This window comes from Triplophysa rosa, linkage group LG20, assembly GCF_024868665.1.
Source record: "Triplophysa rosa linkage group LG20, Trosa_1v2, whole genome shotgun sequence".
NCBI classification, from domain to species: domain Eukaryota; kingdom Metazoa; phylum Chordata; class Actinopteri; order Cypriniformes; family Nemacheilidae; genus Triplophysa; species Triplophysa rosa.
The window spans coordinates 4,543,657-4,571,259 of NC_079909.1; the positions used below are offsets into that span (position 1 = coordinate 4,543,657).

Consider the following 27,603-nt stretch of genomic DNA (forward strand, 5'->3'; position numbering starts at 1 on the left):
CAGGGCAATATACAGGACATGTACAGTGCATTCATTCCAGACCTAACCTTTATTTATCTCTAAAAATAAACAGAAAAGTACTTTTGACAACAATAAGGTTTATTCACAAAAAAGACAGAAAAGAGCGACGAACAGCGACAGCACCGCGACAGAGATTTGGAGCGTGTTTAGGTAATCAGTCTACCTATAATCTATCGTCTAAATTTCGTTTTCATCGTTTTCCGTCTCATCCTATCTGTCACACTTATTTATGTAGAATAATAATTTACAGCTATTAACAAATGTCCCGTCAAAGATTTGACCAGCCCTAATGTCTCGTGGATGCCGCATCCCTCATCCTGCATATCTGCTGTTTGTGTTAAAGTCGTCATCTGCTTTATTAATACCATGCTTTATAACATCCATAGCATTGTATTTTGCTCCGTTTATGAGTGCAGGCACCCCGGCAAAAAATCCTGCCAATGCAGCTGTTTTATTATTGGGCTTAGGCGCATCAGTATCGCATTGAATGTAGTTGCGAATGAATGAAAATAACACGCCAGTGTACAGTAGTTCGTGCAGTATTTAACTGTGAGCTGTTTGGAATGGTCCTATTATGAAGTGTTAAAAGAGTAAAGCAGGTGTCTGGATGCAGATCTGGTCGTGAGCATCCTTGTGCGGCCTACATACAAGCAGGCCTTGATCATGACTAAACCAGTGCAGATGAGGCACATCAATACAAACCAGGACAAATCTGAACCATGTGGCTGGAAAAACAGCAGTAGGCCTATAGTGTTGGTCTTTCTCTCTGTATGTGTATGTGTATGGTTATGGTCAGCAGCTTAATACACCCATTTTACCCTTTGCAATAAATCAATGCTAGACGGCCACTGAGTCACATTTAAAACACATTTAGAGTTTAATGTCATGTTTTAAAGGACATTCAATATTTGTAAATGAAGCCATATTTATTTCTTATTAAATTTGATGTCTTTAATTAATGGGTATTTGAAACCCAGTGAGATCTGTGTGTTATTTACTCATCAGTCTCTCCATCCATCTATCCACAAACATCCATCTGTATTTGTCTTTCTCAGACCTTCAATCTGAATTTCACAAACTGGCTTCATTGCAAGTTGTAAAAGTTTTCTGTTGTGGATCTTGCGTATATTTGGTGAACTAGTGGCTGATATCGTGACTTGCAGGTCATGAGCTGCATGGCTGAATGCGGATAAGATCAGCACTGCATTATTTTCAGCTTTCTTACATAAGCAAATCAACTAACAAAATGACTCTGGTCTCCAAAGGCAGTTTAATAACTCTTTTAGTTTGGCTTGTATTTGTGTGGGCTGTTAGCAGTAAACCTCACATACAGTTGCATGTTTGTCCAGGACGTGCCATGAGCTCTGTGCCGTAACAAACCCGTGATTGAAGAGCAAGAGTGGATTGCATCACTGCCGTCTTCTGAGAGGATGACTTTCAGGATGAGATCAGTCAGTTTTCACTGCTTGTCATTAAAAGTTAGAGCTTTGAGTTTGGTGGTTGTAGTTTTATCTGTGTGTTCAGGTTTGGCTGCCGAAGTCATTTTGGTGTGGTTTTTAGGTCGCCATGGAAACACACTGTACTGTACTGTAGTGTACTATGGCTTAAAGCTGTTCCTAATTTTAGAGCACATGAAACTTAACACCCCATGCTTTGCTTAACTCCACACATATGGGCACATCAGGGGTTTTGAGTCTTTTCTTAGTCTTGCCATGTTTCTTGATGGTGTGAAAACTGGCATTTTCTTAGCTGACACAATACTCTCAATACTCACAATATGAGATAAATATAAGACTTGTTAAAACAGTTTGTAATTGTAAACACTTAATGCTGCTATTATCTTATTTCTATACATTTATTCAATTATACAAAAACACACACACACACACACACACACACACACACACACACACACACACACACACACACACATATATATATATATATTAATTTTTTAAGTCAAAGTAAAAAATGGATGAATGTCAGTACATCGAAGAACCACATTTAAACGATTTAACCTTTGGTAAAATACTTGGAACTGACTTCATACATTCACTGAAATTATCGTAACTCTAGTAAAATGTACTTACAAAAATGACTAATAGATACATAAAGGTCTTAAAAAAATCAAGCATAATTTGTTTGCAGCATGTTTTTATTTTTTCATCTAAGATTAACACATTTTTTAAGTGCGACTTCTCTGTTTAAATTTAAATCTAATCTCACATAAGTCACACATGAGTCTTATAATATTTTACAATATATTTTTTAACACATGGGATATAATGGTCTCAATTAGTTATCCATTTTAATAACTAGATAGTGGGTAATTTCATACACAATTTTCATCACAATGATCTATATTCTTGTTAGGAAGATTATATTATTTAATGTTGCCTGAAATGTGTATCTTGATCTGTGAGATCATTATTATGAATGGTTAATAGAAGTGTTTGTTTGGTGTGAATGAGTTAACGAAAAATCCTCTACTATCAAAGAGACACATGTACTTTCATGCTTTTCATCAACCAACCAACCAACCAACCAATCAATTTATTTATGAAGCACAATTAAAAACGTTAAAACAATTAAATGACGTTGACCAAAGTGCTGTACAAAAAAGTCAAACACTTAAAAAGACACCAACATTAAAATAAACAGACAGTAAGAAAAAAAATCATGGTTTCTTGAAAGTTTAAAATAATAAAAAAAGTACATCTTTAAAAATGCGATAACTTTGCACTTTTTAACAAAGCATTTTTTGGACATTGTTTAACTTCTGAAAAGTTTTTATTTATAGTTTAAATTTGATTATTTCACTGTATGAGCGTGTTAAAATCCCATTATTTGTCCTAAGTGCAGCTTTTTACAGAAGGGCCTCAGTAACACATTTTGTAGTTTCTTCAAAGCGTCACATGATGTTATATTTCTTCCCTTTTTATTGGAGATTCTACCTTTTTCAGGTATTACAGGCCTTTATTAGTAACAGTGACATTGTGTTTTGCTCTCTGGCTCCCTCTACAGCTGAGAGAGCCAACCGGAAGTGATGCGACGTCTCAGAGGAAATCAAGAGTGAGTGGATTATGGGTGGCGCAGCTGTCAGGGTGATACATGAGACGAAAGATTACTGAAGCACTCATTCATCATACAGCGGCCTGCCTGTCAGCGCTATAACAGCTTGACTGTAGCTCTATACGTTGTCTCAATGTCTCTTTTAGCGACTGGTCTAATTGCATTAGTACTTTACAGTTCGGGAACAGAAGTGATAGTTACTGAAACAGATGCTTTTTATGCAAAGAGACGTTCAATAATGGCAATGGCACATTGGTGACAGGGTCCTCTGGAATGATTTACAGTTTGTGGATCCCTGAGTGGGATCAAACCTTTGATGTCTGAATTAGAGCTCTGAGACTGCTGCCATCTCTCTGAATAAACCTACATTGACCGAGTCCAACGTGAAGATTTGTGGGAATGCATGCCGCAGAGGGAAGACCTCTGGGAGAGAGATACAGAAATGTTTTTGAGTTATGATTCCTAAGAAAAGTCTGCCTCCAGGAGCCTAAAGTCTTCTCATAAAGACTGATATTGTTTTAGATGTTGTTAGTGAAATTGATGGAGATGCTGAATCAAACATTTTAAAGCTACAAAAAGTTGCACTTTTTAAGAACATTTCTAACACTTTAAGGTGGTCTTTGTTTAACATTAATAAGTACGAATATGAACTAACAATAAGCAATAGTTTTTTAAAATGTATTCATCTTTATGAATGTTAGTTAATGTTACGGATCGTGTACATTGTGCTTTAACTAATGGTAACAGATACAACGTTTGACTTTAAACATGTTTTAAATAAATGCTGTATTGTTTACTGTTAGTTCATATTAAATAATCTATTAACTAATGTTAACAAATACAGACCATTTTAAACTCTTGAGTGTAGTTACGTATATACATATTCATTGTAATATCAACCCCAAAATGCTAAAACTATAGGAAATGTATTCAAAAGGAACTCTGAAAGCCGGCAACAGGTGGTCTCGTTCTGTGAAGAATCCAATGGCAGGTGTAAATAGTGATTTGTCTCGGTTGACCACTTGTGAGTGGATCACCAGACACAGATGTTAATACCAGCTGTAAACAGGAGGGCCATTGTGAAAGTGCGATGAAGTGCTTTTATTCAAGAGTTTTCATGTAATCTGAAAATATTTACCAGAAATGTTATTTAAATCAACTGATCAGCCATCTTATTCATGTACAGTTCTTAACTGTTTTTTCTTTGTGACATTAGTGTGGTAGCTTGTCTTTAGATGCGTGGAAGTGCACTTCGCAAACGCAACACCAGAGGTCAGTGTTGTCTTGTGTTTTGCGGTTGTGCGTTCCTGAGATAATCGAAGTTAGAAACGTTTAACAAAGATTTTAAAAAGTGCCTTACAGAGCATCTTAAATAAGAGAAGTAATGCGTTCAATGAAGAATCTAAAATGATGTTGTTTTATCAAAAACACATTTTAATGAAATGTTGCATATGTATTGACAGAATCAGAATCAGAAAGAGCTTTATTGCCAAGTATGTTTGCACATACAAGGAATTTGTTTTGGTGACAGGAGCATCCAGAACACAGAAACAGCAACAACAGTACACAGAGACCATAACACAATAGAATACAGTACACAATGATTTAAATAAGGGCCTATGGGTATAAAAAAATTAAGAAATACAATACAATAAACATAAGATAAAGATATAGAGAGTGTTTTGTGTTATAATAACAATGACACGCATTTAATAATAATAATAAAAAACAATTGTACTGTATAAGAAATACATTTACGAAAAAAGTATCTCTAGATTTATTTTGAATTTTTTAGATCTTTGAGTTGAGGCTCATTTGCATCAATGTATTTAATTATCCGACAAATTAATATATGTTAATGTACTAAAGTCTTTAGGTTTATCTAAATGAGGTTTTATCAGAGGTGTGCGGATGGTTTTTATTTGTTCTTAACACCATTCCAGCATCTCTGGCTATTTTTATATATTATCTTGTTAATCTAGATAATATAATGGATTTTAAGAACACTGTAAATTCATAAACATTTACAAATATTTGTAGCCCCTTTGGCGCATCACGTACGAGCAACATTACGCTATCAACACCACTATTCTTTAAAACCATATCACATCATTCATTTCATCATCAAGTAGAAGTAGACTATTTACATTATTACTAAACAAATGATAACACACAAGAGTATTTTGTATTAGATTGTTTGTAATTGTTATTATTACTAAGGGTTGTTCGGATGCTGATATTATTAGACAGCTTTTTCAGACTGTTAGTCAACAAACGCTCAGTGAACACTGCTGGTGTAATAAACGTCTCCTGTGCAGAGGTGCAACATCAATTTAACTTGTAAAAACTCCCCCACAGATCCTCATTCCAAATCATTTCACATTCATTCTGGTTCACAGGAGTCTGAAAGTGCTGCTACTTGTTTACTGACCAGTCAGTCTATTTATACCAGTTTACCCGGTTCGTGTTTCTGTGGATGAGCTACCTTCCTTGCATACTGTAGAATAAGCCTGTGTGTTGAATTATGTTGGGTGGGAGATTTGCATCATCACCATCTTTGCTGTTGAAAATGTAAATGTCAGAAATGCATTTCTGTTATTCAGTAATGTTTTTTTTTTTTGCAGAGCTGTTATGGCGTGCTCGGCTCCATAACAGATTACAGGCGTGTCCGTCAAGCATTAGAATGTTAAACATGCAGAAATCTCACAGGCTGATAGCCAGCGACGCTAATGTTGCGTCCGTCTGACAGACAGCAGACAGAAATTGCTCTGGCGTAGTTTTCGTCAGGCGTTGAGAGCTGATCAGTGAGGTGAAACCCGCTGTCAGCCCGCTTGATATGTTTGAGTGACACAGCAAACGTTTGGCCAGGCTGTGCCGTTTCCTCCAGTGTTTCTCTCTGTCTGACAATACCCATCTCACTGTTTTTCAGACACCTTGTCCATCTGTGGCTCTGTGACTCTGTGGAGAAGCCTTGACCTCTTTCCTTCAAGATTTACGGTCTACAGCCGCCCTTTGTACCGTATCCTGTCTCGTGATCTTGGAGGACAGATGATCTTGCCACCTCCTGAAACTGTTTCAGTAAAGACAGCGAGGGAGAAGTAGACTGGTGCCAAAAGTCACAGAGGCTGGGCAGATACTGCTTGAGATATGCCCTCACCCCCCCATGATGGAGGTAAGCATGATACTACTGTCCAGAGACCCCAAAAGTCAGCTAGAATGTTGAAAGAACTTGGGTTGGATGATTGACAGGGTGGTTTTGTGCAGGCCCAGATGAACTTTTTATTTTTCATCTTCAGGCTCCCTCATAAAGCCCTCATAGGCAAATTATGTTTGATGGAAAAAAATGAAACATCGTTCATCACTTATTCACTCTCATGTCATTCCAACCTGTATGACTTTCTTCTGCAGAACACAAAAGAAGGTATTTGGAAAAATGTTGATAACCAAACACCATTGGACCGACATCCATTGTATCCACTTTTTTTGTGTCCCTGTGATTTAAGTACATTTAAAATTTAGAAGTAAATTTGCTAATTACTTGCATACATTCTCCTTTCTGAGGACCAAGACTGAAATTCTGGTTTTAATTCATTTTGAGAGAATAATTGGGGAATGATTGCCGGTATGTCTATGAGGTGTAACCAAAAAAATCACAATGAAATTCTCAATAAAACACCATATCAGATAGCTTGGCATGACCTTACATTAGTCCTATTTAGTAGTAAATAAAAGTAAATGGAACACCATTGTTCTAAATATTATAATTAATTTGGGGAATCATGAGTCAAGTCAAATTCATGAAGTGTCAAGGTGGTGTAACTACCATTTAACCAGTTATACCAGTTATAATTTTGTTAATTGTATGCAAGAAGACACGTGACAGGAAATTAAATCACAGAGAAGAACCCTGGTGACTGCTGCATGCAAAGGTTAGAAACCATTTTTAAAAAGTGAAACAATTTGACATTTTAAGGGTATGGTCAGGTATTCTTGCATGTCAAATGGTATTACCCCAGAAATACATTGATATTTCATCATTATTCTAAAAATGAGTATTAACTTTAAAAATTGCATTTGAAATATTCCAATCAATGCCATATGTGTTTACGTAGGTGTCTATTTATGCCTGTCAAATTTGATTTTAAATTGAAATCTCAAATAGTGTTACAGGTTACACCATTGGACTAATATAACAAACCTTTCTGTTAGGGGCCAATTTAGTCAAATATCACAAATTTATGATTCTTATTAAATAATATAAACTAAACTACTATTCGCTTCAGTCTTAACTTTTATAAAAGTGGTGCAAATGTTATTTGTAATGACACACAATCAACTTAAATACACGAAGTTCATTTTAAAATAATATCTGATACATGTTTTTAAAAGCAGTTTTAAAAGATTTTACATTTTCTCATCTTGCCAACCCTGTTTTGTTACCCATAAACACATTACCACTGAAACATTTCTAAAAAATGTGTGTTTTTACAGAAGAAAGAGACATACAGGTTCACAAAAAATGTGAATAAATAATGATAGATTTATCATTTTTGGGTGAACTATATCCCTTTAAGTAGAGTTTAATTTAACACTTGTGTGGTGTTTGTGTCTGATGGTAAACCCATGTTCAATGTTTACTAAAAATGTATCATTGTTTTTCATCTCTGACACTTTTATTCAAGATAAACATTAAATAGATTTTTCTTTATGTAAGCAATTATAGAATATCAACTTATACTGTAAATATGATTTAACAGAGGTTTATGACAAATATTTCCCATATATGCTGCTTGTGTCGCTTGTGATAAAGTAAAAAAAAAAACTATACACTAAAATATACACTGTATGCTACCTTACAGTATATCTGTGATAGGATTATAGATAATACTAGCTTTGATAATTCAATTTTAGGAAACGTGAAGAGAAATATTTGAGGCGAGTTCATAAAATGTGTAATTTATTGTGAGATCTCTGGTGTTGATACCAGACTGTGGTATTTTGGAAAATCTAAGCATTTATAAGCACTCTTCTTATATTTAAAATAAAACACTTGGAATTGCAAGGCTATTTTCTCTGGAGAAATATCTCAAAAGCAACTAAATGTCATGCTGTTGTTAGTGATTTAAACCCATATCCTGTGTTCAGCTTTGCCAAGTACAGTAAAGTCTTCCCATATGACGCTCGCCTATAGCCAAGAGTAAACTTTTCCGTAGACTTAAATAAAAAAGTTCAAAGAAGAGTGAATGAACAACATGGTGCCCAGTAGCAGCAGCTTAAATATTCACTTTCCCTTAACACCTTACTCATATATTATTTCTCTGTATATTTGAATTTAAATCTAAATTCGTAATAAAATATCTTAATTTAATGAATAAATGGTTTTTTTTTTTTTCTAATTTTTGTTTATTTCCCACAGACGATCAAGGAACGTCCCCCGTTAACATGACACCTGTTCTGTCTAATCAGAATGGAGTAAAGAGGAAGGTTCACACCAAGAAAAAGAAGAAAGGCTTCATCACAGCCAACGTCACCGGGACAAAATATGAAATTGGTAAAACCAACAGTTTATCCATCTTATTATCTTATCAACAGAATAATCATATAACATGATATTTTAAAGCACAATAATGGATATTTTGCTCAGGTAATTTTTACTTACATACTATTGAAGCTGTATACTTTTACTGAATACACGTTTCTTAGAAAAAAAAAGTAATTTACTCTACAAAGTAAATATTACTAAAAATCTCTTGTATCTCTTGGAGTCGATCCGAGCTTTCGTTTTCGATTGTGCTCCTTGGTGAACAGCCGAGATATTCGCTTGCGATAAGTTTCTATTTGGCTCCCCCTATCCTTAACGGAAGGTCCTACCGCATCGAGTCGTATATCGTCGGAAAGGTCTCATCTCATCTGTCTAGGATTTTTGACCCTGGTGCTATCTCTTGACCCGAAAGTCCTTTTGCTTCAATTTTTAAGTCACAAAAAGCTTCTTTCCGACGACCGACGGTCACACACGATCAGTAAGGACCAGTAGAGGCCCCATGAGCTTTAGGTTGAGTTTTGGTGAGGCTCAAGTCAGAGGAAGGTCTTTAAAAAGAGCGAGGTGCGAAGGTGGTGCGTTCAGGGGCAGAACTACGAGGCTCGATAGAAAAGGACAAGTGTGAACTATCTCGGTCGTAGAAGCTCATCGTCGGTGTCGTTGGAAAGGGGGCGGATAGAGCTTTCCAATGCCACCACCCGCAGGACTGTAGGACGTCCCTAGGCTGAGATATTCGTATAGGGCGTGCGGTTGCATTTGGTGGAACGAGGGCGTGCTTGGTCCCGATCGGTGCATGCTTGGTGTCGTAGCTCTCGACGAGACCTTTCCAACGACACCTGTTTGAAGGTTGTGCGACGTTCGGGGGATGAGATATTAGGGCTGTGTATCGCCAACAATTTTACGATGCGATACGCATCCCGATACAAGGCCACGATGCGATACGTATCCCGATACGGGTCAATTTTTTTATTACATTTATCATACGACATTAGTTGCAGAATCGATACGGAGGCAGATGTTCAGCAGCTCATGACGATGTATCGTCATATCGATATTTTGAGTACAGCCCTATGAGATATGTGTTTTTTTCATATACTTCCTAATTAAAGTGCAATTAAATTTTACAAAATCGTGTCCAAAAATTGTTTATAAAAATACTACATGATATGTTCCTATTTGTAGTGTAAGAAACATTAAGAAATAAATTCATTTCTTAAAGACGACATCATTGTAATGGAAATTGAAACTTAAAGATGTGATGAACTGAGCTTGTTTATTGTTTTATACTGTTGTATGAGGTCTACTTATGATGTTCGCGTGGTTTTTACATTCAAAAACATCAAAATCAATAAGTAATAGGCTATTTTCTAGCCGGGTTTTGAGGCCGGCTCTACAGACGATCGGTTTAAATGGGCGTGCCGCATTGAAGACTTGAAAGTAAACGCCCACTGCTATGATTGGATAGCAGTTTGCGTAGTAAACTTAGTTGGAGCCTTATGTGAATTTGGTTAGACACGTAACGTTAGATTACACATTAGCACCATTCGCACGAGATTAGCATTATCTGGGGACCTCGTGTGATTTATAAATGACCTCCCCACATCAGTATTTCATATGACGCATTCGTACGGGATGATTTTACTCAAATTAACTGACTTATTTCCAGGATGTGATGGCAAGGCTTTACGTATAGTTTGTATAGCCTATACTTGTATTGCGTTTAATGATATATGACCGTACCTGTCAGCATTTGACACCCGTGATCGCGAACTGGACAAAAGATCACCGCGATCGCGGGTCTCAAATGATACGAGTTTCCATGATAAATAAACAAACGGGAGACTCCCGGTAACTTATGGATATCACCCAGCACCCGAAATAATACCAAAACACTTCAAAACAGCCTCCATTATTCGCAAACGGTGGATAAAACCTTGAAAAAAGATATATGAGCCCGCCAAATCACAGAGATGCCGATTCGCAAGGGATTAAGATCACAGACAACCTCTGCAATTATTACAAATGACTAGAGGTCCCCCAGGTAATACTAATCTCATGCGAATAGTGCTCAGGGCACATCAAGCGATCTCTAAGAAAGCAATAGTGACGCATAGTACAAATATGTTTTACTCACATAAGATTGCTGCGCCATTCCTATCAGATCCAATATGGACGGCACAGCACTGCTTTTTCATTTTAGTCTCTCCACAAATCCAGCGTCAACCTGTAACTTGTTCACAAAGGAATCCTAGGAGAAATGAAACGAACAAACGCTCCATGTTTTTCCCACATGAGCTGGAACGTCTTTAAAAATAAACTTTAACCACGCATTCCTAATATCGGAATCCGAAGGAAGGTTATGCAGCGACTGTGTTCTTCCACAACCAGGGATTGCACAATATTTAGCGATCTTTAACGGCATGATTGTTTATTGCTTGCTCGCTCTATCTGGTTCCGCGCAACTTGTGTTACTCCAGTATTGTCATGCTAGTGGGCGGGGCTAGAGAAGTAGTCATTGATATTCTTTCAATGGAGGCGGTGTTCAACCTATCATGTCGTCATAGATAGGTGCATTCCAGAACCTGGCGTTCACTGAGCCTGGTGTCAATAACAGTTGTTATCTCAGTAACAAGGGCGTTTTCAGGTCTGACACTTACATGATGTTCGCGTGAATACGATTCCCTCTTATATAACAAAAGCTCGGGTTAAAATTGAGGTCTTAATTCATGCCATCTTTAAAAGCGCTGAGTCACTGAGAGATGCAGCGGCTTTAGTTCTGCTCTTTTGAAAGGTGTAATCGCACAAAGCAGTTAATTTCTTTGCGTTCAACAGTATTTTAGGTGGCAGTGTGTCGGATTCGATAGGTGAAGCACGTCAGTGTAGTGCCAAAGTGTCACGATGGATGCGTTTTTCGGAGCCGCTTTGGAGAACACAGATAATGCCTGTGATGCGTAGATGTGGGGGTGTAGAGGAGTTTCTGAGGAATGACGATGTAATCATTCCACTGTTTCCCACAGAGATCGTAAGCGTTCAGGAGTACCTCGACTTTGAATTTGATTTTGATGGCATTGTCATTGAATTTAGGGACGTTTCTGGTCTAAAAGCACGCATTCACTATTTGTTCGTCGGGCAAGTTAATGTTGACATGATTAAGCCGCATTGGCATTTGTTGAAAAAATATTTTCCCCTGAAAAAGTACAGTGCCAAGGGCATTGCTGCGGTCCATGAGACGTTCGGGATGGTGTTGGGATTTGTGGACGGAAGGAATTTCCTCAACCTGAGCTGCGTGCCAGCTGATTGCAAACACCCAAGTCCGATTTTCGGGATGGAGTTTGCCATGAAAGCACAGGCCGTGCACATGATCAACTGTGTATTTGCCCATTTCAGAGAGAAGTTGAAAACACTTTCACCAGAGAATTTGAAGCGTCCTTGTTTGTTCAAGAACAACCTGAACAACTTGCGTAAGATGAACATACTCGCAGAAGATCAGATGTTCATACTCGAGTTGTTCATGACGTGCGTGAGACAAGTGGAGCGTGGTTGTTGTACGATGACGTTAGTCTTGACATTAACCAAGTTCGGTCAGAAGGACGTGGGCAAGTTCGACATCTTGACTTTGGTGTAAGGGTTAGCAGTCGAGTGCGTTTCCTATCACGTCCGGTGCACTATTTATGCCCAAGATTTCGTATTCGTTCAGTGGAAGATCTAACCAATTACATGTCCCTTCACAGCCAGAACTGGAATGCTATGTGCTGACGTGATGCGAATGAGAGCTAACCAATACTATTTTGTTTTACAGTTTTTAGAGAAGTGCATGACATGAATTAAACGTAATGAAGTCGTTTTTATTTGAAAGAACAACAAATGATACAAAATGCACACAAAACACCTGTGCTTGCAGTACAATAACTGAGTAAACAGGGCTTGCCTAGTCTTGACATTAACCAAGTTCGGTCAGAAGGACGTGGGCAAGTTCGACATCTTGACTTTGGTGTAAGGGTTAGCAGTCGAGTGCGTTTCCTATCACGTCCGGTGCACTATTTATGCCCAAGATTTCGTATTCGTTCAGTGGAAGATCTAACCAATTACATGTCCCTTCACAGCCAGAACTGGAATGCTATGTGCTGACGTGATGCGAATGAGAGCTAACCAATACTATTTTGTTTTACAGTTTTTAGAGAAGTGCATGACATGAATTAAACGTAATGAAGTCGTTTTTATTTGAAAGAACAACAAATGATACAAAATGCACACAAAACACCTGTGCTTGCAGTACAATAACTGAGTAAACAGGGCTTGACATTTTCCATGCAATAAAAATGACCATGTTAATTTGTCTGTTACATTCAACCATCAGCTTGCATTATTTTATTATTTTCGTGAGGATCTTTACATTGTGTCCGTTTCTGTTGAACAAGAGACCTCATCTTTGTTCACGAACGAGAACCAGCGGGTCCTTTGACTCCTTTCGTTCGTGTACGAATGAGATCTCTCTCGTTCAGACTCAAATACAAACACAGGCTCGTTCGTTCGGTGAAGGGTGTATTCTTTCAGTACATTCAACCAATCATATGCTTTGTCAAAGCTCACTCTCGAACGCCATTGGCTCGTGCTTTAGACACTCTTTTAAGCCAAGACGCTCTGTGCTCGAGGGAGAGATTTCAGTGAACGAAAAATATGAGTCATTGCCTTTCGTGAACGAGAACTATTCGTTCACTTAAAAGATTGGTTCAAAAAGAACGATTCGTTCACGAACATAACATCACTAGTGAGTACACTGAAGCACCCTGTCAGTTGGCGTGTGGCCTTCATATACAAAAGCACAATTAGGTGTTCGTACAAAACGGCACGCGTTACGTTGATCATTTCGATGATCTAAGCAGAAAAAATATGTGTCTTTGTATTTTGTCTGACTAACTGAGATAAGCCTGGGCCATTTTTGTTTGCTTTTGAAAGGAGTGTTGCTTTAACTATTGCTGTCGGTCTAAAAACTATATTCAAGTGTAAAATTTCCCTTTTTTGAGTGGAGGAATTTGGGGTAACATCGTATGTGTCCTTTAGTTTCAAGAATCAAGACTGAATAGAAATTTGAACCTTTGTAAATGTAAAAACAGTTTTACTTCAGACTCGAGTTGTTTATTTTTCATTTAGTTGTAATTTTTGTTTGCATGTTTTCTTTTTGTTTGTGTGCTATCAGAACTTTTTTGTTGTTCTGAAAAGCTTTTACCATAATACTTACAATGCCTGTTGCCAATTAACAATCAAATATTTCCTTAACATGGTTGCCAGGTCTTCTAACTTAGCTTTGACCGGATTTCAGTGTAAGCTTCACTTTATCCGGTAATACTGATGTTTACGAAGCCAAAATCACATCATGATTATAATATGACCAATTACTGCAATTACGTAATGTTTCATGGGAAGATCGTGAAATGCAGCCTTGACAAAAACCTATCGACTGCCGTCACGGCACAAACATCATTAAAGCGTAATCATTATTAAACATACGTTTTCAGTCAAGAAATGAAGGGGTCGCTTTCCGTTGATGAAAGGGATTCAGTTGTTTGTGTCCGTCCGGCCACGGAGACAGAAACGCGATCTGGTATTGTCAAAGTCATTGCATATCAAATGAATCTAATGTGATTTGTTTGCAGTTCGTGTCATAATAGAAGAGGTGACTTTTCATAAAGTCAGAGACGATGATGAGACGGCCAATCTCATCTGGAATGACTCGGCCGTGCAGCACGAGAAAATCGCTGAGCTCAGGAACTACCAGGTACCACTCAAAGAAGGAATTAATGATAACATCTGATGGAAGTGATGCTACAATCTCCCGCTAATGTTTGCCCTTATTTTCCTTGGGTTTGCTTAAGACGTGTGACCTTCAGAACTGCATATGAAAACTTTCTTAAAACCCTTCACAGACATATACTGTACAGCAATATTCATTGTTATGAAACCTACATGACTGAAAGGTAAAAGCTCAAGTACCTTATATCAATATTATACCTGAGATGTGAAACTCATATTAATTTCCTTTCATTAAAGAGATAGTTCACTCAACAATGTCATACTCACCCACACGTCATTCCAAACCTGTATGACTTTCTTTCCGCTGCAGAACACAAAAGAAGATATTTTGAAGAATGTTGATAACCAAACAACATTGGCCACCATTGACTTCCATTGTATGGACACAAAACCACTGAGCCATTTCTCAAAATAACTCCTTTTGCGTTTTTCAGAAGAAAGGGTTTGAATGATATGAGCATGAATGAATGATGACACATTTCTTTAAGAGGAAATGTTAATGTTTAGGCGGTATACACAAAAGTGGCCATCCAGGAGAAAAATGCTGAGTTTATTTACGATTAATTATTGTACCCTTTTGACAGCCCTTGTAATTTTTATATTCAGTTTCTAGTTCATAGATTTCACACAGCAAAATCAAAGTCTTTTCAACGAGCTCCTGGGGTACAAATCCCGCTGGTTAGGAATAACTTTTGTTGAGCATCAAATGAGGTCTGTTGAGGTCAGCTGTTTTCTGAGGAACAGATCTGAACCAACAGTCCTTTTAACAAATCAGTTCTCTCGTGGTAATGACCCCCAGGCTGCTGTTTTCTAGTCCAGCTCTTACAGTATCTACATGTTGCTGGTGCTCCCAACGAGAAATCACGAATAAAATCTCTGAACCGTCTCAATTGTTTAAAATGCTGTTTTGTGAAGTGATACAAAAGCATTAAACAAACCAAAATGTTTGACATTTTCAGAATATTGCATTTAAAAAAAAACTGTCAAATCTGTCACTTTTTCATATTTCAACTGGTTATTTGGTTACTTGACACCAATAACCATAAATGTCAAAACTGAGTGCATACAAATGAGATTTCACTACCGAGGAGAATATTTGAACAATGACTCAAAGGGATAGGTCACCCCAAAATGACAATTCTGTCATCTTTCACTCACCCTCTTGTCATTTCAAACCTGTATGATGTACTTTTGTCTGCAGAACACAAAGAAGATATTTCGAAGAATGTCGGTATCCATTCACATATACAAATTCACATTTTTCAAAATATGAAGAGTTTGGTTCCAAGATGAGATAACTCTCTATAATCTTAAATTTTTTTTAAACGTTTTTTTTTAGTTATTATGGCTTAAATCAAAACAAACCAACTGCAGTTTGATTAATATTAGTTGGAATGCACAATAAAAAAACATGATTTTTGAAAAAAAAATGAAAAACGGTGTTATCTCATTTTGGAACCAAATTCTTCAAATATTCTTTTGTGTTTTGCAGAATAAAGTAAGTCGCACAGGTTTGAAATGACACGAGGATGAGTTATTGNTGAAGTCGAATCTCACTATTAAATTTTATATTTACAAAAACACTGTAGGTATATTTTAGGAGCTGTTTGATTTGGGGTAAGTTTTACTTTTTGATAATATTTGTTTTTCTGAGGGTCTAGACTACATGCAGCTACTATCACTTGACGCAAAAAACAGCGGTGGATGACATTATGGATATATCGTCATTTTTATCGTTATCGCAAGAAATACCAGGAATTATCGTGATAAAGTTTTAGGGCCATATCGCCCATCCCTAGTCTTGACATTAACCAAGTTCGGTCAGAAGGACGTGGGCAAGTTCGACATCTTGACTTTGGTGTAAGGGTTAGCAGTCGAGTGCGTTTCCTATCACGTCCGGTGCACTATTTATGCCCAAGATTTCGTATTCGTTCAGTGGAAGATCTAACCAATTACATGTCCCTTCACAGCCAGAACTGGAATGCTATGTGCTGACGTGATGCGAATGAGAGCTAACCAATACTATTTTGTTTTACAGTTTTTAGAGAAGTGCATGACATGAATTAAACGTAATGAAGTCGTTTTTATTTGAAAGAACAACAAATGATACAAAATGCACACAAAACACCTGTGCTTGCAGTACAATAACTGAGTAAACAGGGCTTGACATTTTCCATGCAATAAAAATGACCATGTTAATTTGTCTGTTACATTCAACCATCAGCTTGCATTATTTTATTATTTTCGTGAGGATCTTTACATTGTGTCCGTTTCTGTTGAACAAGAGACCTCATCTTTGTTCACGAACGAGAACCAGCGGGTCCTTTGACTCCTTTCGTTCGTGTACGAATGAGATCTCTCTCGTTCAGACTCAAATACAAACACAGGCTCGTTCGTTCGGTGAAGGGTGTATTCATTCAGAACATTCAACCAATCATATGCTATGTCAAAGCTCACTCTCGAACGCCATTGGCTCGTGCTTTAGACACTCTTTTAAGCCAAGACGCTCTGTGCTCGAGGGAGAGATTTCAGTGAACGAAAAATATGAGTCATTGCCTTTCGTGAACGAGAACTATTCGTTCACTTAAAAGATTGGTTCAAAAAGAACGATTCGTTCACGAACATAACATCACTAGTGAGTACACTGAAGCACCCAGTCAGTTGGCGTGTGGCCTTCATATACAAAAGCACAATTAGGTGTTCGTACAAAACGGCACACGTTACGTTGATCATTTCGATGATCTAAGCAGAAAAAATGTGTCTTTGTATTTTGTCTGACTAACTGAGATAAGCCAGGGCCATTTTTGTTTGCTTTTGAAAGGAGTGTTGCTTTAACTATTGCTGTCGGTCTAAAAACTATATTCAAGTGTAAAATTTCCCTTTTTTGAGTGGAGGAATTTGGGGTAACATCGTATGTGTCCTTTAGTTTCAAGAATCAAGACTGAATAGAAATTTGAACCTTTGTAAATGTAAAAACAGTTTTACTTCAGACTCGAGTTGTTTATTTTTCATTTAGTTGTAATTTTTGTTTGCATGTTTTCTTTTTGTTTGTGTGCTATCAGAACTTTTTTGTTGTTCTGAAAAGCTTTTACCATAATACTTACAATGCCTGTTGCCAATTAACAATCAAATATTTCCTTAACATGGTTGCCAGGTCTTCTAACTTAGCTTTGACCGGATTTCAGTGTAAGCTTCACTTTATCCGGTAATACTGATGTTTACGAAGCCAAAATCACATCATGATTATAATATGACCAATTACTGCAATTACGTAATGTTTCATGGGAAGATCGTGAAATGCAGCCTTGACAAAAACCTATCGACTGCCGTCACGGCACAAACATCATTAAAGCGTAATCATTATTAAACATACGTTTTCAGTCAAGAAATGAAGGGGTCGCTTTCCGTTGATGAAAGGGATTCAGTTGTTTGTGTCCGTCCGGCCACGGAGACAGAAACGCGATCTGGTATTGTCAAAGTCATTGCATATCAAATGAATCTAATGTGATTTGTTTGCAGTTCGTGTCATAATAGAAGAGGTGACTTTTCATAAAGTCAGAGACGATGATGAGACGGCCAATCTCATCTGGAATGACTCGGCCGTGCAGCACGAGAAAATCGCTGAGCTCAGGAACTACCAGGTACCACTCAAAGAAGGAATTAATGATAACATCTGATGGAAGTGATGCTACAATCTCCCGCTAATGTTTGCCCTTATTTTCCTTGGGTTTGCTTAAGACGTGTGACCTTCAGAACTGCATATGAAAACTTTCTTAAAACCCTTCACAGACATATACTGTACAGCAATATTCATTGTTATGAAACCTACATGACTGAAAGGTAAAAGCTCAAGTACCTTATATCAATATTATACCTGAGATGTGAAACTCATATTAATTTCCTTTCATTAAAGAGATAGTTCACTCAACAATGTCATACTCACCCACACGTCATTCCAAACCTGTATGACTTTCTTTCCGCTGCAGAACACAAAAGAAGATATTTTGAAGAATGTTGATAACCAAACAACATTGGCCACCATTGACTTCCATTGTATGGACACAAAACCACTGAGCCATTTCTCAAAATAACTCCTTTTGCGTTTTTCAGAAGAAAGGGTTTGAATGATATGAGCATGAATGAATGATGACACATTTCTTTAAGAGGAAATGTTAATGTTTAGGCGGTATACACAAAAGTGGCCATCCAGGAGAAAAATGCTGAGTTTATTTACGATTAATTATTGTACCCTTTTGACAGCCCTTGTAATTTTTATATTCAGTTTCTAGTTCATAGATTTCACACAGCAAAATCAAAGTCTTTTCAACGAGCTCCTGGGGTACAAATCCCGCTGGTTAGGAATAACTTTTGTAGAGCATCAAATGAGGTCTGTTGAGGTCAGCTGTTTTCTGAGGAACAGATCTGAACCAACAGTCCTTTTAACAAATCAGTTCTCTCGTGGTAATGACCCCCAGGCTGCTGTTTTCTAGTCCAGCTCTTACAGTATCTACATGTTGCTGGTGCTCCCAACGAGAAATCACGAATAAAATCTCTGAACCGTCTCAATTGTTTAAAATGCTGTTTTGTGAAGTGATACAAAAGCATTAAACAAACCAAAATGTTTGACATTTTCAGAATATTGCATTTAAAAAAAAACTGTCAAATCTGTCACTTTTTCATATTTCAACTGGTTATTTGGTTACTTGACACCAATAACCATAAATGTCAAAACTGAGTGCATACAAATGAGATTTCACAACCGAGGAGAATATTTGAACAATGACTCAAAGGGATAGGTCACCCCAAAATGACAATTCTGTCATCTTTCACTCACCCTCTTGTCATTTCAAACCTGTATGATGTACTTTTGTCTGCAGAACACAAAGAAGATATTTCGAAGAATGTCGGTATCCATTCACATATACAAATTCACATTTTTCAAAATATGAAGAGTTTGGTTCCAAGATGAGATAACTCTCTATAATCTTAAATTTTTTTTAAACGTTTTTTTTTAGTTATTATGGCTTAAATCAAAACAAACCAACTGCAGTTTGATTAATATTAGTTGGAATGCACAATAAAAAAACATGATTTTTGAAAAAAAAATGAAAAACGGTGTTATCTCATTTTGGAACCAAATTCTTCAAATATTCTTTTGTGTTTTGCAGAATAAAGTAAGTCGCACAGGTTTGAAATGACACGAGGATGAGTTATTGATGACAGAATTGTAATTTTTGGATGAAGTTTCCCTTTAAATTTTGCAATTGTACAGCTTCAAAAGACATAAAATAGCACACAATCATATGAACTAATATTACAGAGTTTAGCTATTGTCAAAGAACAGCGCTAGAAAAAATACACCAAATAATTGGCTTTGATGCTCCACTTCATGGAACGTTTTATATAAAGTTGTTCACTATGTTTTTCTTTGGACAAGCACATCTTCCTTACGCGCTTAAAAGGTTTGTTCTTTGTATATTTCGCTGTGATTGGCTCGGTTGCAGAGTTACAGGTCATACGAGTCAAATGAATGGCCCCGTTCAGCCTCATTTGCTGAAAGAATACAGAAAAACACCTCCACCCCCGCCTTCCTCTTTGCATTCAAAGCAATTCATTCATCTGTCAGTACGTACAACTACACGAGCTCTGATGCAGAACCAATTACTTTGGCCCTTAGAGTCGAAATTGATCGTCTTTTTTAGTTTTAAATTAAAAACAATGTGGGGAACTAAATAGGGGTTAAGAAAGGTCTGACAACCACCTTTTGTTTTGAGTCCGTAATTGGACATAAATGTCAAAATCTTATAGTCTCAGTTCAAGACTTTGGCTGTAATGCTGTGTTTTTTCTCTCAGAGGTGAAGAACCAAGTGCCCTCTAACAGTATGATTCTTTTCCACAGAGGATAAACCATTTCCCGGGAATGGGTGAGATCTGTCGGAAAGACTGTTTGGCGAGGAACATGGCCAAGTGAGTTTGCAAACAAGTGACGGATGGCAGCTGCCCTCCAGCCGGGGAAAGTTGACTTAACTCTTTTGGTTTATTTGAATATTTTCTTCTGTTTCTAAGAATGATTAAAAGTCAGCCTCAGGAATACAGCTTCATCCCCAAAACCTGGATCTTCCCAGCTGAGTACACTCAATTCCAGAACTACGTGAAGGAGCTGAAACGAAAACGCAAGCAGAAAACGTTCATCGTAAAGCCTGCGAATGGAGCTATGGGCCACGGGTAAGAGGTTATTTTAGTGAACTAAAACTATCAAAACATTTCTGTTAATTGAAATCAAATAAAACATTGGACTAATTGAAAACGAGAATTGTTGCCTGAGCACTAAACTGAAAAAGATTTAAAGGTACAGTGTATGAAATTTAGCGGCATCTAACGGCTCACTCCCCCCCTCCCTTTCAAAGCACTACGGTGGCTGACACAGGACTAAGATGTCGTCATGTTTTCGCTTCTTTGCTGAAGGAGATAACGTATTTATGAAACACATTCTGTGGAGCAGTTTGTCCGTTTAGGGCTACTGTACTAGAAACAACATGGTGAATTCCATGTAAGGGGACCCGCGGTGTATGTAGATAGAAAGAGCTCTTTCTAAGATAAACATAACGCTTCATTATGTGAGGTCTCCTCTGAAGACATAGTTATGTATATTATATTGCATTTCTGTCAATAGATCCTCCAAAAAATTACACATTGTTCAAAACATAAGTTCAGGCACAAAATGTGTTACCTGAAAATGAATAAAAACTGAACTAAAAATAAACCAATATAGCAATATAAAATTAAATAAATAAATAATAAAATGACAAAAGCACATAACAAAATTGCTAAAAATAAAAATAAAATTAACATAAAAAATAGCTAATTAAAAACACAAATTAAACTACAATTAAACTAAAAGCCAAGCTATAAGCTAGTGGTTAATTAAAATGAGTATTTATTAAAAATATTTTAATAAAATAAAAATTGCAAAGATGTTGGTACATAATTCTTTACACAAATTACCGAATTAAAATCTTTTTTTTAATTAAAATTTTCATTAAATACTGCTGAATAGATTTCCATCTGCATCTTTTCACAGTTTTTTGTATCCTGTCTTGTGACTCATTTCTGACGCTGCTGATTGGCTGAAGATGGGGCACAAAAAGTCCCTTACTAATAGCAATCCTGAGCTGTAACATCAAGTCATTTTCTGGTAGTCCTTCAAAAATTGTCACTTGTTAAACATTTACTATAATAAAATGAAATACTTGCAATTTGCGACGTAATTCAATACAGAATGCACAAATAAATTTGATCAGTGGAGAAAGGTATACAGTATATACACCAGTGGTCTCATCTCCAGTCCTTATAATCACTTTAATATTCCTCACAAACCAATCCCAGCTGTAAGTGAATTTAAACGTGTACAGCACCAGAAGACAGAGCACAAGATGTGTTTATGGCTGTTTATTATCATCCTGTAGGAAAATGAACGTGACTATGCTGATACACTATAGAAAGCCACTACTTATTAAAAAGAGAAGTCATCAAAAGGTTGAGTTATTGTGGCGCATTTAAGCAGCGAAAGAAGATCGTCTGCTCGGCGGAGGAGAGACTTGGAGATTAAATTTGAAAAGCGTAGCGTGACGCAGGAAATTAAGTTATATCGTCCTACGTAATTTATTTCTCAGGCCCAAAACTAAATGAATATTGTTTGTGTCTAAGCAGAGGCTTGTTAAAAAGTGTGGAGGCCTCAAAGACGAGATTTCCAGCGCTGCCAAATTAAATAGTCGGCCAAAGTGGGTTTTGATTACCTGCCATAAGCCCTCATCAATCATGTCACGCAATTCAAACAACCCCATTATCCCGTACGACATAACACAACGCAACACAAGCTACTGGACGCGAAACAAACACACCTGAGCCAGCGGACGGCAAGCCTGAGCGTCATTACCTGCGAGATAAGGAAGGTTGGCTTGAGCGCTGCCTTTGACTGAGACCCAAATTCAAATGGCAATTAATATTTAATTTTTAATTATGAAGTAACTTATTTATGAAACAAAACACGTTTTAATGATAAGCCGTGATAGATGTGGCATTTCTTATTGAAAACAGAACACGTGCGAAGTGCAATAAATTCCGCAGACCCCTCAGGAGCCACTTATTACGCCAGCAGAAATGAGACTCAATCACGGTAAATCATTTTGAATCATTTTAATAGGGAAAATGGAGTGACTCGACGTTACGCTTGTCTTTCTGTGGCCCTCAGCCTTGTTTTTCTTCATTATGTTGCAATTTTGCTCTCGTTCGAAACAAACAACTGTGAATAATCAGAGGTCACATATGTATTTCGTAACGGGGCGTTTCTTCAACTACAGGCACCTTTATTTCCCAGAGGCTGATTGTTATTAAGACTAACAGGTTTAAACATTTGTTTTATTAAGGTCATTTTAAAACTGTATGGAAACTTTTACATGCTGTAATGAAAACTTCTTTATGCTTATAGACTTGGGATTTTAAAATATGTAAATAGAAAAGATTACAATATTACATAAAAATATTGAAAATATTACATTTAAAATGCATTTACAAATATGACAATTAGTAATATATTGCAATCTAATATTATAAAATAAATATAATCCATTTATATCATGTCAATTTATACATAATTTACTACTGTCCCATGTTTCCATGACAACAGACTATTTTAGACCAATAGCTTTTAATTGAAGGTTAGTATATCAACAGTGTCAGTAAAGATAGTTGACATGCATTATGATACATGTGTAATGTAAGAAAAATGAAGTTAAATATCACATAATTGAGGCAATTTTTTTGTAATTTCAAATTCTGCTATAATGTGAAATTGTGTAAAACTTGTGATTATTTGTTTATTTAGCTATATATAGACTTGATTTAGCTTTTATGTCTCTCAAAGAAATGACATCTCTCTTGTGAAGCATCCATACATGGGCTGCAAGATACAGAATTATTGAAATATTGCGCATAATGGCTCGCAAAAACTAAATGATTGACACATACAATACACAACTTTTTGAAATATTGCAAAGTTTTAGATCAATTTCGCTGGCAAACTAGATTTTCAGTTTCTAAATACATTTCATTTTTTATTATATATGTGTATTATTGTATCGCACATTGCATATTATTATACATTATTTCGCAAGAATATCACGCAGCCCTACTTTATACCCACTGTTGGACATTGTTAGTACGATTGAAGTAAAACTGTGTTTTGGAGTAGTCCTCAAGGCCAAAAGTACAAATACTTGAAGCAACGGCCAACCGCACGAATCCTAAAAGCGTTCAGCTGTGTTTCTGCAAGCGCCGAGCCTCCACGTCTAATTGCACCAAGAACAAGCCGACAAATTCAATTGGCATATTTATCAGCTGACACGGCTAACAAATGAGCTGTGATGACCGTGCCCTCCTTCAGCAGCTCGGGGGTCTTTGGAAACGACGGCGTCTCAGGTGAACGTTGAGGCCACATGCAAAGCGGAGGAAGAGAAACATGTAACTAATTAAGTCTACGCAGACCTAAGGCCGTATATTTTACCATCCAAACTGGTTTTTCTAAGGCCCCTTTGTTTGTAAAACAGCCAAACTTCACTTTTTCACGTGTTTGGCATTTGCTTGCATGTCGTCTGTATGCTGGAGCGGTAGAGTGCTGGAGACCTGCTCAAGCTCAAAATGAAAGGAAATAAATGATGGCAGGACTTGAAAAAGACAGAGACGTCGGGTCCTATTACCCTGGACCTATTCAAGCTCCATAAACCAGCGTTTTAGACAGAACCTTTATAAAGCCGCTCTCTTACGCTTCAGAGATTTGAGTTCTTAACTAATTGTAAAATATACTCTATATGAGGGACCGTTTTGGGATGTTCACTACAGAACCTTTCTGTTGCAGCATATCTCTGATACGGAACTGCGAGAAGCTTCCGGTCCGGGATCACTTCATTGTGCAGGAATATTTAGAAAAGCCCTTTCTCATGGAGGGCTATAAGTTTGACTTGAGATTCTACATCCTCGTCACTTCCTGTGACCCTCTGCGTGTCTTCCTCTACAATGACGGCCTGGTGCGGATGGGTACGGAGAAGTACCATGCACCCAGTGAGTCCAACCTGGTAAGTTAGGAGCACTGTGAAAATGTTAGGTATTTTACATTGTAAACTGTTCGCAAAACGAACCATTTCTATGCAAATTGTCGAACGGTACAAAAAAAACATGCGACATAAATTGTTAAATTCAAATAAAACGCTAAATTCAATGTGACAAATAACGTAAGAATGGCTTTACAAACAGTTTACCCAGTGCATTGTTCTACACGTGCCTAGTATGTTTTGGTACTATGAAACTATGAAATTCTAGTGAACATTTTAAACTCTTTCCCTCCATGTGATGAGATTTTCCTTCATTTATGACATAAATGCTTCCCCGCTGCTGTTTTTCAGACTTTCCATGTTTTCACTGTTTTAGATTAGGGGGCGCTGTTAGACATCTTCTGAAAGAGTACATCATCTACGCGTCTAAAAATAACAAATACCCTTATTGATATTTTAATCATCAAATTGAATCCCATCGTAAAAAACACAAGTTTTACAGCTTTTTAAATCACAATCGAGAGGTGATTAAAAAAAGAACAAGTCAAGATGAATAAAAACGAATTTTAAATTTTAGAATTCTTTCTTTGTTTGTTTAAAAAAGGTGGTCTGTTCATTTATTTGATATATTATAGGTCTATATATTTACAGAAGAAAGTATTCTAGGACCAACAAAGATTTGTGAAAATGATCAAATATATCATCAGATATACAACAATACAGCATATTGAATGCATTGTTTGCCTCACAGAGTCTCTTTATGTCTTTGTTTTGTCTTTTGCTTTAAACGTTTTTTTGCTTTAAATGTTTTTTTTTATTGGTTTTGTTTGCATCAAATAAATAAATTTGATCTTCTCTTAAAATAAGTTGTTTTTGTTGGCTCTTTCTTTCAGAACCAGCTCTACATGCACTTGACCAACTACTCGGTCAACAAACACAACGAAAACTTTGAGCGAGACGAAACGGTGAACAAAGGCAGCAAAAGGTCCATCGGCTGGTTCACCGAGTTCCTCCGAACCAACAATTACGACGTGGCCAAATTCTGGGGAGACGTATCGGTGAGTCGATTCGTCTCTGTTGCGTCTCCTTTCATCAGCCTCACAATTTGATCATATTTTCCTTCTCAAAGTGAATCTGTTTCCTGTCAGCGCGTTAGTGGTGTGACAGCTCTGCCCTTATCTTTCTCCTTTTTCTGTTTACGCTTCCTCATTCTTCCCGCCGCCCATCTAATTTCTCCATCTTTGTAAAATGAAACTTCACTCTCTCTTCATTTCAGTGTTTGCTGACGTCTTGACCAAGTGCACGCACAAGAGTGGCAGTTTACCCAGCGTGCCTCTTGCTTGTAATCCATTTGCCCCTTTGTTGGCTCACAGGTGTTGATATTAAACGCTCCTCATTTACTGAAGTCTTTTCTTCAACGTTAAAGCAGCTCAGAGCTTCGGGAATTTCTCGCACACACACCTCCTTCTGTTGTCCGGGTAGGGCGCGTGCTGGGTTCCAAACCGTTTGTTCATGCGTTCGAGGTCCACTGTACAAACGGCCCGCCGGTTATCAGACTTCATCACAACCTCTGTTTAATCATGCAAGGAGACCACCGGCCTGCCAGACCCGTGATAAGAGAGTACAGCAGCTGATATAGTCCGTCTGTTCCTGTCTTCCTGTGACGGGTCCGTGACTTCCTGCGGCAGGCTGTCAGTCTTTGACCTATCATGTCTCTTCAGGGTGTTGGGATGTTAATGAGTCGCTCATATGGGCAACTAACGGGACATTCAGCGATTGAGTGTGCTTGAACGTACTGTTTGGATGGCATTATTCTCATCAACAAAGTTTGTGGGAGAAAATTTTGATTAGAAAATATGATTTGACAATTAAATAATTTATTGAAATCAATATGATTATATCGCCAATAACAAAAGTGGAGGTTATAGGGATGTATTGAGAGGCCATTGTTGAGAGATGTTTGATACATGTTATGTAACGATTTCATCGCTGATCATTTCATCATTGGCTAAAATGGAATGGCATTTCAGTGTGAAATGGACTAAACCGCCAATTACTTTTAAGATAACGAAATATTGACCAGGACGTCGTGGTCAAAAGACAAAATGTCTCCAACCAAAAACTGTGTCTGTGTCTCAAACTTCTGACTTCTGTTATGAAACCAAATGGTGTGGATCTGTTTGCAGGAGCTGGTGGTGAAGACGCTGATAGTGGCCGAGCCACATGTTCTCCACGCCTACCGCATGTGCCGCCCCGGCCAGCCACCAGGGAGCGCCAGCGTCTGCTTTGAGGTGCTGGGTTTTGACATCATCCTTGACCGCAAGCTGAAACCGTGGCTGCTGGAGGTCTGTTCTACTCAATCGACCTTTCAAAATCACATTTCATCTCATTACTCAAGCTACGCTGTGACAGCAAGGGCTGTCTTAATGGGACGAAACCCCTTTTTATTAACCACTTTTGCATGGCTTTTTGCATTTTATATAGGCAGCGAGGCACGCAAATATTGCATTGTTGCTGATCTTATTGCAACACATTGATGCATTTTAAGTGCAGAAATACCCAGCACATGCAAATATTGGGTCTTGCATAATGTTTGAGATGTTTATACATGCCATCTAGATTGGCAGTACATTAAGATTTGGAACAGAGCTGTTTAGTGGAACACTGACTTTGATTTTTGAACTTTGTGGAAATGCGATACGTTCACCTCTCTAAAGATGTCTGGGGATTCGAGTCCTTTTGTTCTTTTAATGCAGCTAAACAAGTGTGTCTCATTGAAAGATGATCTGAAGAGGCAGTTATTTGTGTGGATGAAACCCCTCAGTTCTTCAGATTCTTAGGTTCGGCGTTTCTTTTGTTCTGTTTCTTATTTTCATTTGCGTCAGCAGCGTTGGATGACAGTCATCTAAACAACATTTTCCAGTCGTTCCCAGAGCCGTTCCTTTAACTCTGCTAACATAAAATGATTTCTCAGACTCCGCCATGTGTTTTTCATGGTTATTACTTAATGAAAAACATCTCTTGTGGCAGCTACAATTTTTGGTGAACCGTGCA

General features: G+C 37.5%; 1 protein-coding gene across 1 annotated transcript in view; it reads left to right on the plus strand.

Annotated features, from left to right (window-relative positions):
* The window catches only part of ttll7 (tubulin tyrosine ligase-like family, member 7), a 75,180-nt gene continuing 47,577 nt past the window's right edge, over positions 1–27,603 (plus strand). The window contains exons 1-9 of the mRNA XM_057362543.1: positions 1–171; positions 6,023–6,265; positions 8,510–8,644; positions 14,287–14,408; positions 20,343–20,410; positions 20,510–20,668; positions 24,357–24,573; positions 25,443–25,607; positions 26,736–26,894. Coding sequence (XP_057218526.1) covers positions 6,241–6,265; positions 8,510–8,644; positions 14,287–14,408; positions 20,343–20,410; positions 20,510–20,668; positions 24,357–24,573; positions 25,443–25,607; positions 26,736–26,894 — 1,050 coding nt within the window. The 5' untranslated portion in view covers positions 1–171; positions 6,023–6,240. The remainder of the gene's footprint in view (positions 172–6,022; positions 6,266–8,509; positions 8,645–14,286; positions 14,409–20,342; positions 20,411–20,509; positions 20,669–24,356; positions 24,574–25,442; positions 25,608–26,735; positions 26,895–27,603) is intronic.